Here is a 16,502-nt window from a genome sequence, read left to right as displayed (position 1 = left end):
CAGTTGTATTGAAACATGCTGCTGAGTTGAAGGGATCTCAAGGGACTCTGCTAATGGATATCAACTTTCATTTAAAAATAATATTCTAGCCTTTTTCATTGTGAAGATGGCCTTGAAAACAAACTTCATTATCAGCCAATGTAAACTCATCACTAGGCTTGACAGAAACAAGCATCAGGGCTACACTTCTGCAACAGGAAGCTAGTTGGGAGCAGAAACCAAACTCACATTTTGAATGGGTGTATCCCAAAGAATCATCTTTCTTACCCTTCCAAAAATCCTTAGGTTGGCATGGAAGACAGGAAATGTGAGGCAGGATCAGACCAGCTATCCATCTGTACTATATGCTTTCTTTGACAGTAGTCAGGACCAGATGCTCTTGGGGAAGGGGCAAGAAATCACATAGTGAACAGACAGCTAGAAGTTATCCATTTTGTTCACATATATGAAGAATTTGTAGTTTGGAAGGCCACAATTTTCCTTTATTTAGATCATGTAATAGCCATATGATCAGGCAGGAACAGAATCATGTTTGGGTATCGGGGCAGAACATTGTTTTACAGGCCAGCTCAAAAATGTTCCAGTTGGTTAACAAGCCTTGTTGTTACATTAACATTTTAATTTCATTTCACATTAGTATTTAGCCCTTTTTGAGACGAGAGTTGAGCAGCTGCTGCTCACTCCTACAGCTACCCTGCCCCAGGTCCGCTTGGTATTGGCAAAGCACTGGTGCGAGTGAATCTCCCCTCCAGTGTCTACCTTGCAAGCTGCACAGTACCAATTTTGCCAGGTTCTCTCTCCAGAACTGCATAAGGAGGAAGGGAGGCAGGACCAAGCAGCAGCACTGAATGTGATTCCTACAGCCGCTGCAGCCCACTTGTCTCCCACCTGTGCCTGCCTGTCCGACTCAAGCTCACACTGGGAAGAAATGGGAGCCCTCCTTTCCCCAGTTTCCTCATTACTATCTGTTAGCATATAGGCTTGTTTGTGAGCCTGAGATAGAATTTTGGGTTTGACATTTTGATACTCTTATATCTTATACTAATATGTGTGAAGAGCAATGAACAAGGAGACTGTGTGTTGCATTTCCCACAACCAGATGGGGCTTATAGTACAGTGGGAAAAGATAAGGGATACAGTTAAAGTGTTACAACGTATGGTGGCAGTATAATATACAAGCATTCACTAGAAGGCTGCCTGGCTCTTCCCTCAAGCTAAGATCAAGCAACCAGTTAGGAGGGGCAAAGGGGTTGGGGCGGGGGGGCAGGCATAAGAAACACTAAAAGCCGAAGAAAAGCCTGGCCTTGGCCAGAACACAACCCCACTCCTTACCCCTCCCATGGAATACAAAAGAGGTGGGATGAAGACCCCAACTCATGACCCTCCAAAATGGCACATGACCATAAATTGTAGGGGGTGGGACTAGGGGTGTGCACTGAAGGTATATTTGGGCCTGCTAAGGAGAGGGAAAGGGGAAAGGGGACTAGGGAATGGGGACACAGGTAAGGCTCTGAGACGTCAGATCTGGGAAGGGGGACATGGGGTAAATGCTCTGTGGCATCAGAGCTGGGAACAGAACACTGGGAAACAGACTCTGCTGGTGTGTAGAGCTATGGAGGTGCTTGCTTGGAACTAACCCCAATAAACATTGAATTGCCTGCACTTCGGACTTCTAGTCTTCTGCTTTCTGTCTGCATGACAAGAACCAGGGGACGCGGTGAAGGGATAGCTCTCTAACACTACCACCCAGGATAAACTTACTTCTCCTTATCCACCCCGGACAAGCCAGGGACACCTGCTTCCACCCCAAATCTCAGATTAGCCAGGGAAAAGTTGTTCCTTTTCCTGACTCCCTATATCAAGCAGGTGAGGCCTGGAAAGAGGGAAGGAGTATGGAACTGATGGATTTTTAGGAAATGAGATTGATATAGAATTGACAGATATTGTGGTGAGGGGGAAAGAGCATGGAACTGTCAAACTTGGGGGGGGGGAGAGAAAAATATTAAATTCGGGGAATGTCACATGTTGCCAAGTGAGGTGGAAATTTTTTGAGGGACACCTTGTTAAAACATTGGCAGCACATCACATTGAAACAAGCTGCTGTACCTGCATATGGTATTATTACAAGCAGCTCTAACTTGAGATAAACATCTGAAACTTTTAGGGCTTAATATTTTTCCTAATGAAAGAAACAGAGAACACTGTATGATTTTTCTTTTTCTTCCTTTCATGATTCTTACAGTATAACTTATTTTCTTTTTTCCCCTTTTCTTTTTTCCCCATTCAAAAATAACAAATTAATAGTCAGGGGATCAGCCTCAGAGCTAGTGCATGGTAAGCCACTATATCTTTATTGAAAACACTGAAATTCTACCAGCATGCAGCAGGTTTGAATTTGGTCCAGGGAGTTGGTTCCCTTTAATTTTACTAACAAGATCCACACATATAAAGAAAGATGCACATTGAATTTTAATTGAGTGCCAGATTCTGCCAAACCTACAATGTAAAGTAATACTTTCCCCTGCCAGTAGTTCCAGTAATTTCAGGGACTATTTAAAAAGTAATATATTACTTACCATGAGTAAGGATTGCAGAATCTGGCCCTTTGTAATTATAAGGTTTTATCAAAAAGTATGACACATATACAACTTATAATTACTCTAAATGCATATGATTGGAATTCAAAGCCATCTAAAATTGTTCAGTATTGATGCTTTAAAAAAAAAATCCTTGAACCAAACAGAAACTAAATGAAAAATTGTTAATGCATGGCTATATTAAGTTTTTAATTTTGATTGACTGCACTAAGTATGTGTGTGTTTGATGCAAAAAGGAGCATGTTTCTTTTTTAACCTTTACTCTGTTTGATGTGAGTGTCAATTCTATTATATGTCTGCTTATGTCAGTTCTATTACGTCTGTCTCCCAGTATCAAAGTTAGCATATGAACTATATGATAAAGGAAATCATATGAAGAAAAGTCTGAAATACACCAGAATCTTCTGTGCAACATTGAAAATGGGTATAAAGTGTATATATTTATATGAACAATTACAATTGTAGAAAGTACTTTTAAAGTTACTTTTAAGAAAAAGATCACAATGTAAAAATAAAAACAGGCACTAGGCAGTATACAACACATTGTAAAATAATAAAATAACACTGTAAAATATTGTAAAGGATGAAAATGAATATGAAAAAGGTTTACTAAGAAAGGCAGGGAGTATTAGGGATGGCAAGTTCTTTAGACAGAACTAAATTAGAGAATTGTCAGGGAACGTGATGGGGAAAAAGCTTTTTTTTTTATTATTGTATGCACTTCTACTTTTTTAAGATGTTAAATTACAATCCTGCAACAACAATAATTCTTTGCATTGCCATAGTGACTTTTATCTGATGATCTTCACGTTCTGTTCAAGAGCTGAGTGAATAATGGGAACTTTTTTTGTGCATATGTATTTGAATCTAAAACAAATGTTGATACATCCATGTCACAACCCTTTTGTGTCTGATTTCCATTAACACTTGAGCAGTTGAGATTTACTAGCGTAAATACTTTTGAAAAGTGAATTTTAAGGGCCAGCATTTGTGCTGTACACAGTGTGAGCTGTACCACTTCTGGGGGAGTAACATGAGGGAGTATCCTTTGGTAGACACCATCTCTCCCAAAAGCCCCTGGCTTCATGGAGGCACACACTAAACACCATCCTTTAGGATGAGGTAGAGATGCCTGGAGTGCCACAATGGGGCTGAGCCAAATACCTTCCTGTCCTCCTCACCCACCCTCTTTCCAATGGCTGACTTACTGGAGGAAGGAGGGACTTATCAGTCCTTGTTCAGATGGCCTGCTATTATGACCAGTACTTGCATAGGCTGTGTAAATAGCATGGTGGTTTCTGAAAAGCTTTCCTCTATGCTCACCCAAAAGCCAATAACAATATGGCCCTAAAGTTGGCCTGTGGAGGAAATGAATGGGTAACAATCACATGGAATTGACTTTGTCCTTTCTTTCTTTTCCTTTAGTTTGTTGCCCAGCCCAACTGTCAGCAGCTGCTTGCATCCCGCTGGTACGATGAGTTCCCAGGCTGGAGGAGGCGACATTGGGCAGTGAAGATGTTGACATGTGCCGTGATTGGACTCCTTTTCCCTGTCTTCTCTGTGTGCTACCTGATTGCTCCCAAAAGTCCATTAGGGCTGTTCATCAAAAAGCCATTTATCAAATTTATCTGCCATACTGCATCCTACTTGACTTTTCTGTTTCTGCTGCTCCTTGCCTCTCAGCACATCAACAGGTCGGAGTTGAACATGCAGGGGCCACCGCCAACTATCATTGAGTGGATGATATTACCGTGGGTCTTGGGTAAATGTATTACTAAAGAAAATATAGTGGAAAATGTTTAATCCAGACATATTTTGTGAAGATTATTGAAGCAGGAATACATAGTGGAATATTGAATCATAAGCATTTCCATCCCAGAATAGAGCAGTAGGCCATCTAATCTAGTATTTGGAGACTGTATCAGGCAATTCAGAGGAAAGTTAAAAAAAGCCAGTCTGCTCCTGGCCAGTTATAATTCTATGCCATGGTAGGGGGAAGGGAGTAAGATTCAAGGGATTTTCTTTCTGACCTGAGCTGATGATTAATATATGCCCTGTAGCATGAGGATTGATAACTTTGTGATTTCTATCCACTGTAGTGCAGATGTTATTCTGATTTATATAAATTACCAATTTGAAATTTACTAGACTATTCACTTTTTTAAAAAAGTATCTATTTACTTCTCTTATCTTTCAATTTATAGTCCCTTTAACATTTTATTTAATACTTGTTTTTAGCTGTAAGGATGTTCTGTGACAGAGAACAAGACAGTTTATAGTACTTGCAGAACTTATAGTCTCAGAGTGTGTTGTTACTAATTTTAAATATCTCCAAAGGTCACAGCCATATTTCACCAATAATGAAGGTGCACAAATTATAATTAGCTCTGGTCAAAATTTTCCAATAAGCTTTTTAATCAAAAATGGTCATTTTCAAACAGGATTTTTTTCTGTGAAAAATTATTGACTAGGGCTAGTAAACAAATGTCAGTCAAAACATTTTGCCATCAGAAAATGGGGTATTGTTAAAGTCAAAAGTTTCCACGGTGTGGGACAAGGGGGAAGGAATGATTTCTGCTGAATTTTCTGTCCAGAAAATCAAAAGTAAACGTTTCTGCCTGGTTTCACCTAAAACAAAATATTTTGTTTGGGTCACCTGATTGTTAACCTGTATGTGCGCCTGAGCGGGTGCAGTGCCTCATGGGAGCTGTAGTTCCAGTTCCCTCGTGTCCTCATTCTCGCCTTTAGCCCCTCCTCACTAGCCACACTACATCTGCCAGGATGTACTGTAGTCTCTTTTATTTTGGTTTAGTTCAATCAAATCAGGTTTAGTTTGGTTTAGTTAATCAAATCAGGCTAATCTACAATAAGTCTGGTTTAAACCAATATAGCAGTATCCACACAAAGGTTCACACATGTTTAAACCATTACATTGGTTTAAAATCACAACTTTAGTTAAACTGGTGCAACTGTCCAGTATCAATAAAGCTACACACAGATCCTTCCTCACAGTAGGCCCCTGACTTTCTTTCCATCCTCACAGTTCTCTATGAAGCTATTGTTCTGTCCACTTCCACAACCCTTCCTAGACTCCCCACCTGTTAGCTTCAAAGGAAAATGGTGATGAATTTTATATTTTTGGCCCAAATTGAGAGGGCCCCAGATAGTGTTGATCATGACATTTAGGATATGTCTACACGGCCTGCAGTTCGGCCTATGTGGGTGTGAATTGCAGTATGTGCTGGCATGCTGCACTGTAACTCCCCCGTGTGGAAGCTGTGGGTGCAAACTAGATACCTTTCAGTTTGCATCTGCAGCAGCCACATGGGATAGTTAATGTGCAGCATGATCGCACGCGCTGCAGTGCACATCCATGAGGTCCGAACTGTGGTCCCATGTAGAGAAGTCCTCAGAATGCAGCTAGATAGTGCCTGAACACCCATGGAGGGGAATGGGAAGGGACTGTTCCTCATTTGAGCCCCAGCAGTGAAAACTATCCCAAAGGGGGCAAGGAGGGGGTAGGATCGCACTTCTCCTACACTCCCCAGTAGCAGGGATGCATGTCCAAAGGAAGAGTGAAACATGCACAGACTCCTGCATGCTGATATGCTCTGAGAGGGATTGTGATTTGTGAGGTATATTGCCTTCTAGAGTTTGCCCTGGGCACGGGGTAACATAGCTTCCCTCAGTCCCCAGCACTGGGCTACACCTCAGTGTCACAGCTGAGCTCCAAGATTTATTGTCCTTTGTTTGTTAAATCTGGTTTTTAATCTAAAAAGAAGCCAAAATATAGCTGTTTTTGCCAAGAAATTAATCAGCCTGTCAGGCTGGTTAGAGTTACAAATCATACTGACGAGCCAAGCTAATGTCAGGATTTGGGATTCAATTTTTTTAAAATCTTTTCTAATTAGTTATTACAGTTTTTGTATTAACATGAAACAAAACAAGCAGAACCCAGTGGACCAAGTACCGATCCTTTTGCGCTGTGCTCTGGCACATTTCTTCCCTACAGATAGAAACTCCTATCTTGAGCAGAGAGCCTTCCTCAGCTGCCCTCCAGCTGCTCAGCTCCAGCCTAGCAACTCCAGGCTGCAGTTTTCCAATATCACAATGCCAGGAGGGCACAATACCCCCTCTCCCCAATGTCCCTGGATTGGGGGATAATCAATCTTCATCAATACTTATCTGTTATATAGATCTAAAATGCTTTAAAATGGATAGTATCGTTTTCCCATTTTGACATATATGTAGGTAAATTATGCATTTCTGCTTACTGGATGCAGATACATTTTGAAGCATATACTGAACTGATGTAGCTCCAGAGTAAAAGTCTTATTTTAAAATTGGGAATGTAACCAACTAATCCACTTTCCCAAAGCAAAGGTTATGCTGGAGCAGCTACAACACATCTCAAGGCTAGTAACTGTTTTAAACAATACACTCATGTTTCTTTCTCCTTGTTAAGACAGTTCTGAATGTCATTTACATTTTAACGTTACCTCTCTTACTGTAAAAAGAAAAGGAGGACTTGTGGCACCTTAGAGATGAACACATTTATTTGAGCATAAGCTTTTGTGAGCTACAGCTCACTTCATCAGACGCATGCAGTGGAAAATACAGTGGGGAGATTTTATATACACAGAGAACATGAAACAATGGGTGTTACCATACACACTGTAATGAGAGTGATCACTTAGGGTGAGCTATGACCAGCAGGAGAGCGGGAGGGAGGGGAAGAACCTTTTGTAGTGATAATCAAGGTGGGCCATTTCCAGCAGTTGACAAGAACATGTGAGGAACAGTGGTGGCGGGGGGGGGGGAGAGAGATGGGGAAATAAACATCGGGAAATAATTTTACTTTGTGTAATGACACATCCACTCCCAGTCTTTATTCAAGCTATGTACATTCGCCAAACTGGACAGTCTCTATGGAAAAGAATAAATGGACACAAATCAGATGTCAAGAATTATAACATTCATAAACCAGTCGGAAAACACTTCAATCTCTCTGGTCACGTGATTACAGACATGAAAGTGGCAATTCTTGAACAAAAAAACTTCAAAAACAGAATCTAACGAGAGACTGCTGAATTGGAATTAATTTGCAAACTGGATACAATTAAATAAAGACTTGGAGTGGATGGGTCATTACACAAAATAAAACTAATTCCCCATGTTTATTCCCCCCCACACACTGTTCCTCAAATATTCTTGTCAACTGCTGAAAATGGCCCACCTTGATTATCACTTCAAAAGGTTTTCTCCCCCTCTCCCCCCCCCAGCTCTCCTGCTGGTAATAGCTCACCTTACCTGATCACTCTTGTTACAGTGTGTATGGTAACACCCATTGTTTCATGTTCTCTGTGTATTTTCCACTGCATGCATCCAATGAAGTGAGCTGTAGCTCATGAAAGCTTATGCTCAAATAAATTTGTTCGTCTCTAAGGTGCCACAAGTCCTCCTTTTCTTTTTGCGGATACAGACTAACACGGCTACTACTCTGAAACCTCTCTTACTGTGAGTACAGACAAATGGGAGCTATACATATTCCTGACTTATCCTCAGTATGGATCTCATAGTACATATGGCTCCATCATTTAATACTTAGGAAGCATTAAAATTGTCCATAATTATCTAAACTCTCTAAAGATCAAATATTAATTACCATTTTCGTACTAGTATGTAAGAGACAATGTGTATAATTAACACATTTTATGAGTCCTTAGAATAGGAAACGCTGTGGAAGAACCTGTATCAGGCTACTTACTCAAAGAGACAGTAATTTTATAAGAAAAAAAGATCATTTAAGGAAGTTTCTTCATTCTTTTTTTGTTTTACACAATTTACATGATTACACAAGTTATATTACAATACCTGGTGATTATCTCTGCAGTAATAAAAGCCTGTGTAACTAGGACTAAGGGAATAAAACTAAAAAAGAAGAACTTTTAGGCTTAATATCTAGATAAACTTCCTGACAGGGAGATCTATTTGTTTGTGGAACAGTCTCCCAATTGAAGGGGTGGAACTCCTATTTAAACAAGGCTAGATGTACAATAGGGAGCAATCCTTCACTGCCAGGAAAACTGTATTATTTTTAAGGCTACTTTTTAGTCACGGGCATTTTTAATAAAAGTCATGGACAGATCACGGGTAGGAAATAAAAATTCACAGCCCGTGACCTGTCCATAACTTATACTATATACCTGACTAAATCTTGGGAGTGCCACAGGTGCTCGGGGGGTTGGGGGGGGGGGAGAGCACAGGCGCTGGGAGGCCAGTCCAGGGGGTGGCACGGATGCTTGGGGAGGGAGTCCGGGGGGCACCGTGGGTGCTCTGCTGGGAGCAGCCTGGGACCCCCTCTGGTGCTGGGGCTGGCGGGGCTGGCAGGCTCTCTATCCAGCTTCTCAGAAGTGGTGACATATCCCTCCCTAAGCTCCTAGCTCCGCAAGCTGCCAGCTCCGCAGCTCCCATTGGCTGGGAACCATGGGAGCTAGAAGCTGAGGGAGGGACATGTTGCCACTTCCGGGGAGCCCCCCCGTAAGGTAAGTGCCGGACAGAGCCCTCATGCTCTCCTGCACCTCAACCCCCCTCCCTGAGCCCCCCACCCAAACTCCTCCTGCTGCTGCTGGGAGGGGAGGGGGGTGGCCCGAAACTGCCCCAGCTGTGGCCAGTGTGACTGGCCCAGTCATGGCTCCATGACTTCCGTGATCTCTGTGACAAACCCGCAGCCTTAATTATTATTAATTATGAAATTGGCATCCCAAACTTTGCTAATTGTTTTCATAGGAAAAATAAAAAGACATTATCCCTGCCCTGAAGATCTTACCACCGTTGAGGCAATGAGCAAGAACAATAAACAACAGAAGTGAGGGAGTGATACAGACAAATCTTTTTCATCACTAGATTCAGGATTCCAAGGCCAGAAGGGACCATTGTAATCATCTCGTCTGACCTCCTGTATAACACAGGCCAGAGAACTTCCCTAGAAAATTATCCGTGCCATCACTAGCTTCTATGTGATCACCCTGTTGCCCCTCTTCACTATGCCAGCAATGTAAAGTGGGTGAAACCAGACAGAAACAGCTCTCTCCTGAAATGTCTCTGGTGTAAGAGGCTTCCCTAACCAACATACAGCTGCCAAACCAGCACTACGGGAGCCCAAATCACAGCCCCTGGTGTAGAGGACAAGTCAGAGGAGAGATGATACATGACTGGAGCACTGCTGCAGTCACACTGTTCTCAGCTGACAGACAATCCATAGGGGGCCATTGCAGTCATTGTCTTGAGTTTAGAGCAGCCCTGAGACTGCTCTAATTTATGTCAGACCTCCAGATAATTCAAGAATAGGAGGACAACAAAGTTGGCTTAAGCCACCTTTGTCTTTCCCCCTCCAGTCTTGCCCTTAGCACAGGAATGGAGAAATAGACAATAAGGACATTCACTTCTATGAATTCTATAGTCAATAGCTGTGTTTTAATAAACTCATTGGTGTTTTTCCCAGTCTGTTCTCTGGGAACGTAGCAAATGGCAATGGGCTCTTGATATCATAGTAATATTAGGTTGGCGTGCATATACTTCAGATGGCTGTCTTTTTTCTGGACCATTCTGCAAGTGACCTCAGAGGACATAACAACAAGACAGAAAGTTTCTCTGACCAAAAAAAAAAAAAAATCACTGCATTGATAAGGCTCACTTACCATAGTTGTGCTAGATTGCTGGGGGAAAGAGTGAACAAGAGTGTCAGAAAAAGAAAGAGAATAAAATATTTTCCTCAAAGAAGATGAGGAACTTCTATGAGAGGAAAATTCTTAAGAATCATAGAATCATAGAATATCAGGGTTGGAAGGGACCCCAGAAGGTCATCTAGTCCAACCCCCTGCTCAAAGCAGGACCAATTCCCAGTTAAATCATCCCAGCCAGGGCTTTGTCAAGCCTGACCTTAAAAACCTCTAAGGAAGGAGATTCTACCACCTCCCTAGGTAACGCATTCCAGTGTTTCACCACCCTCTTAGTGAAAAAGTTTTTCCTAATATCCAATCTAAACCTCCCCCACTGCAACTTGAGACCATTACTCCTCGTTCTGTCATCTGCTACCATTGAGAACAGTCTAGAGCCATCCTCTTTGGAACCCCCTTTCAGGTAGTTGAAAGCAGCTATCAAATCCCCCCTCATTCTTCTCTTCTGCAGGCTAAACAATCCCAGCTCCCTCAGCCTCTCCTCATAACTCATGTGTTCCAGTCCCCTAATCATTTTTGTTGCCCTTCGCTGGACTCTCTCCAATTTATCCACATCCTTCTTGAAGTGTGGGGCCCAAAACTGGACACAGTACTCCAGATGAGGCCTCACCAATGTTGAATAGAGGGGAACGATCACGTCCCTCGATCTGCTCGCTATGCCCCTACTTATACATCCCAAAATGCCATTGGCCTTCTTGGCAACAAGGGCACACTGCTGACTCATATCCAGCTTCTCGTCCACTGTCACCCCTAGGTCCTTTTCCGCAGAACTGCTGCCTAGCCATTCGGTCCGTAGTCTGTAGCTGTGCATTGAGTTCTTCCGTCCTAAGTGCAGGACCCTGCACTTATCCTTATTGAACCTCATCAGATTTCTTTTGGCTCAATCCTCCAATTTCTCTAGGTCCTTCTGTATCCTATCCCTCCCCTCCAGCGTATCTACCACTCCTCCCAGTTTAGTATCATCTGCAAATTTGCTGAGAGTGCAATCCACACCATCCTCAAGATCATTTATGAAGATATTGAACAAAACCGGCCCCAGGACAGACCCTTGGGGCACTCCACTTGATACCGGCTGCCAACTAGACATGGAGCCATTGATCACTACCCGTTGAGCCCGACAATCTAGACAGCTTTCTACCCACCTTATAGTGCATTCATCCAGCCCATACTTCCTTAACTTGCTGACAAGAATACTGTGGGAGACCGTGTCAAAAGCCTTGCTAAAGTCAAGAAACAATACATCCACTGCTTTCCCTGCATCCACAGAACCAGTAATCTCATCATAAAAGGTGATTAGATTAGTCAGGCATGACCTTCCCTTGGTGAATCCATGCTGGCTGTTCCTGATCACTTTCCTCTCATGCAAGTGCTTCAGGATTGATTCTTTGAGGACCTGCTCCATGATTTTTCCTGGGACTGAGGTGAGGCTGACTGGCCTGTAGTTCCCAGGATCCTCCTTCTTCCCTTTTTTAAAGATTGGCACTACATTAGCCTTTTTCCAGTCATCCGAAGAATAATTTGAGTTCTGATAACTTTATTAGTAGTAGTAGTTTTCAGATTGTAGAATTTTCTAGGTTGGGTCCATCTCATGTTCTTGAAAGGGCATGGAAAATTCCTATTTTTCTGTTGTTAATTTTTCTGTTGTTAATTTTCCTAACACTTTTAATATTTCAGCATGGGTTTGTTTGGATAAATTGAGTGTGTATTTCTATGGTCTTCTCTAGAATATTCAGCTTACTAAGGCTCTGGATAGTATTGAATGTAAAAAGAACAGGGATTTAGTCGGTTTTTTTTAACAATGTTTTTCCATGCCTTGTTCTTTCTGTCAGATTGTTTGATATAGGTTATTAGAGAGTGAGAACCTGTAGGGAAGGAGGAGGCTTGTAAATCGTGCAAAATACACACCTTCATGGCTTAAGAAATTCTAGATGGGATGTGTGGGATAGTATAGTCTTATTGAGCATTGAAAGCAAAATGTATCTGAATCAAGAGGTGGTGCTAGCCCACGGGGGCCCCAAGCCAGAGTATCTTCGGTCCCCCTCTTACCGATCCCTTTAAATAATAATTGCATTATTTCTGCAAATCAAAAAATATACCAATACAATATATAATAATATACTTGTTAAGTCCATGTTAAATAAGATTAATGATATTTTTGGGGTAGTACTAAACTGGGCACCCTGGAACTGCATGGGGCAATTGCTTAGTCTGCTTATATCTAGCGACACTACAAACTGATATGCAAAAGTTCAGTGTGAACTGTTTATAGATATGAAATTAATGGGGGCATCATTACCAGTAACAGGTCAGGAAAGCATAGCATAAAATATTGATCAGCAGGTACTGGAAATTGGGTTGTTAGAGGGAGCAGAGATAAAGGGTGATGTGGCCACCCAGATGAAATAGCACACAGTCAGGTGGAGACAAAGGAAGCATGGTGGAGGAAAATAAACACTTACATTATGGAACAGATCTCTAGCCAAGAAGATTCAATGAATACATATGATATCTGTGAGCTAAGAGAGTAAGTTAAGCATAAATTATGTGACCTTCAGAACCACTGTAACCCAGGGCTCAAAAATGAGAGGGAACGAAATCCTGCTTTTTCACATAATGTTATTTGTTTCCTTTGTTCTGCATATTAAGATTGCCCAACAGTTTCCATTATAAGATCCTTCTTTCAGTTGCTTATAACTTTGCCAAACTGTAACTGTTTGGGCTACAATTTTCTTTGCAGGATGTCAGCTAAAATGGTTGAGCCATTTCCAAGAATGAAGGTAGAAATTTTTTGTTTTGTTTTGCCCATGTTAAAAACTTGAACATCTTATGACCCCTACCCCCATATTTTGTAGTCACAAATGGATGATGCTAACTGAACAAGCAGGTATTCAATATTTTTTTTTAATCTCTTTATTGTTCAGTGCTTGACCCTAGGCCTTTTTTACTGCACACCATTCATACCCTGCTGTGAAGGAAGAATTATTAATTTCCTCATCGGCTTTTCTGTGATGTGTATAACTATAGCATCTGATATATAATGTAATGTATGAATAGAAAGCTCAGAATATAAAGGTAGTTCCTTTAATGAACAATGACCTTTTGAGCCTTGAGTTTTACATAGCCTTTTATCAGTTATGACTGACTTCCCTCCCAATGGCAATGGCTTAGAATGACAAACACTCTATTTTTACAAGATAATATAAAAGGTTATAGCATCCAGGCGAGCATTTATCCCAGTCGGCTGTTTTACTGTAGCCAGAACACTTTATTGATGGAGTCAGTATTTGGCAAGACAGTACATAATACCTGGAGCTTGGTCATATTTTTAAGCAAGCAAGCGCCATCACTGGTGTTATTCCAAAACTGAAATAATTTTATCTGCTAAAGTTACAAAATGTGCAGCTTAGAGGACTATTCAAATGATTTGTTCTAGTACACATAAAAGTACTACTGAAAAGGTTAATGTAGTCACTACTATAGAACTATGGATTCATGCAAAAAATATTTTGAAAAAATATAGGACAATTTAAAATTCAAATATGACTATATATTCAGTTTAACAATGAGATTAAGTCCTTACTGATTTTCAGAAGTGCCACAGTGACTTGGGAGCACAAGTTTCATTGAAAAGCAACAGGGTTTGTGCTCCTAAATCACTTGGGCCCAGCTCCTCAAAGGTATTTAGGTATTTACCTCCCATTGATCCTTTTAGTATCTGAGCCATAGGCTCTTTTGAAAATCCCACTCTTAAATGATAAATATTCTAGATGAATATCTCCATTAAATTGCTTACCGGGCACTGAAGCACGGTAATTACTAATTAGAGTAACAAGAAGTGTATAAATTAATTAGTATAGGATTGTAGCAATGAACTGTTGGGCTTGATGTTAACATGTATAAAATTAAGGCTCTCTGAGGTAATATAGATATAAGCCCAGGTTTACCCTTTTTATCCCCCATAGAATCTTGTGAAAGCAAGAAACTAATTTGTAAGTTAAATAAACATAATAACGGTCGGCATATTAAAGCCACAAGCAATGCCAATGAAACTTTAAAAGATTATAAAACATATTCCACAAGATTTATACCTTACATGGAGTGCAGGACATATTTTGTTTTAAATTGCTATATACAGGCTTCTGTGCAGAATATATCTGAGAGCGTGGAAGGAGCAATATCCCATTTGTTGAGCAAGGGTCAACAGCGGCACTTTGCAAAAATATTGTTTGCTTCACTATATTTTTTGCAATAATTCCAGTATTTCTCCATTTGTGACACTGAAGACATTGTTATCTGTAAAAAAGATTTTCCAATTCTGCCTTCATAAAATTAAGAGTCTTCATTAACTTGTTCCTGGCAGAAATTAACCATTTCCAAAGGGGAAAACATGGATTTTTTAAATTAAACCCTAGCCTGCATCTGAATTTCTGAAGTCAAATCAAAACCATTTCTCCTACTTTGCTGTTTTTCCCCCATAGAGTGAGACTTTTGCATACATCACAATTCAGTCTATATAGTGGGGAAATATGTGTTCATGTCTGTTTCAGTTCCACTTGGATACAATTAGATAGATAGAGGGATGGATGATTAAAATATTAGCTAGATGTTGTCATGAATTTTAGTTATATTCAGCAACTGGTTAATTAACAGCTTGATCCTGTGAGGTGCTGAGGACCCTGACTGCCATTGAAGCCAGTGGGAATTAAGGGTGCACAGTACTTTTTAGGATTCAGCCCTCATTGCCTTTTTCCTGTAGTAGGTCCATAATCTCCCAGAGTCTAATTATGTACCTAAATATAAATGAAGGGGCTGAATTTTAAGAAGGTTTGGAAACGTTGGCAAGTAATAACCATTCATTCACGGTGGCATTAGGGTACAGAAAGAATTTACTTCCACAGCTCATTCCCAACAAGAGTCTGGCACAGCTAGCTCCTGCAGACGTCTTCTCCTCCCTGGATTGTAAACTACTGAACCACTTAAAATGAGATTTAGACAGTAAATCAAAAGAAAGCAGCTGAGGATGTCAAAGAATGAAAAGGAATACAGCAATTACTGTCTGTTCAATAGGTCTATTCAATTAGAATCCTCAGGGTAGTTTAATAAAACACTCTGTTTGTAGCCTCCATGGCACAAGTTGTTTTCTTTATTAATCTGAAGAAATGTACTCAGATACTGTTTTTTTGTGTTTTTGTTTTGTTTTGTTTTTTTGGTTATTACTGGCGACTCATATCCTGCAGAGTCTAAATAAGTTAGCCACGACCAAATGCTCTGCACACAGAGGGCCTTTGCAAGAGGCTGACCAAAGAATACTTTCAAAAACATCTAGGACCAGTTTTTTAAAGGTCTCTAGGTATCTGAAAATGCAGATCGATTTCTAGTGGGATTCTCAAAAGTGCCAAGGCCCCTTTTGAGAATCCCACTAGAAATCGATCTGCATTTTCAGATACTAGAGACCTTTAAAAATCTGGTCCCTACTCACTTACGAGTTTATGTCAAAATAAACATAAAAACTGATGCCTTTGATATACTCAAGACCATGAAAACTTCATTTAACCCACTGAGGCACCTCCTAGTTCACAGGATCCCAAGATGGGTAAACCTGAAATGTTTTTGCTGTTCATGTCAGAAAAACCCAAAGGTTCCTAAAACAGTTAGCCATACCAGACTGAGCTGAAATTTCACAAGATATTCAGTGTTACTGCTTCTGGTCTGTCAGGTCAGAAATACTGTGACACCATCATCTCATGTATTATTTCTTTGCCAGAGCCTTGAACTGCAGTGGCATGACAAAATGAGAGGAAAAAAAGGGAACATAATTAAAGCAAGGTAGATGTACTAAGTTACGTCTCATTACAGCTATCGCTATAGTTATCAACAACAATGCCTATGTGTTTGATAGTAAGATTTTGGCAAAGGATTTTCAATGTATTTTTAATGTAACTACTATATCTATATACTTGGTTTTGGAAAGTGCCAGAGTACAGAAAATGGCAGGATTCTTATTTTATTTAATTAATTATTTAAGAGACAATCCCCCTGTAATGGGCGCAAGTGGGCCCCTCTATTTTCTGCCACTTCAGCACCCACAGATCAGCCTGAGACCTCTGCTTTGGTGCAATCACCCATGCTCTTTATTTACAGTACATGTTCCCACCACCTTGTAGCT

General features: G+C 40.7%; 1 protein-coding gene across 1 annotated transcript in view; it reads left to right on the top strand.

The window, feature by feature from the left end:
- TRPC4 (transient receptor potential cation channel subfamily C member 4) overlaps nucleotides 1-16,502 on the top strand; it is a 206,463-nt gene that overhangs the window by 144,869 nt on the left and 45,092 nt on the right. Inside the window, exon 4 of the mRNA XM_073342454.2 lies at nucleotides 4,023-4,359. Coding sequence (XP_073198555.2) covers nucleotides 4,023-4,359 — 337 coding nt within the window. The remainder of the gene's footprint in view (nucleotides 1-4,022; nucleotides 4,360-16,502) is intronic.

Source organism: Lepidochelys kempii, chromosome 1 (genome assembly GCF_965140285.1).
Source record: "Lepidochelys kempii isolate rLepKem1 chromosome 1, rLepKem1.hap1, whole genome shotgun sequence".
Taxonomy (NCBI): domain Eukaryota; kingdom Metazoa; phylum Chordata; order Testudines; family Cheloniidae; genus Lepidochelys; species Lepidochelys kempii.
The sequence above is the reverse complement of the archived record's forward strand: the minus strand, read 5'-3'. Positions and strand labels throughout refer to the sequence as shown.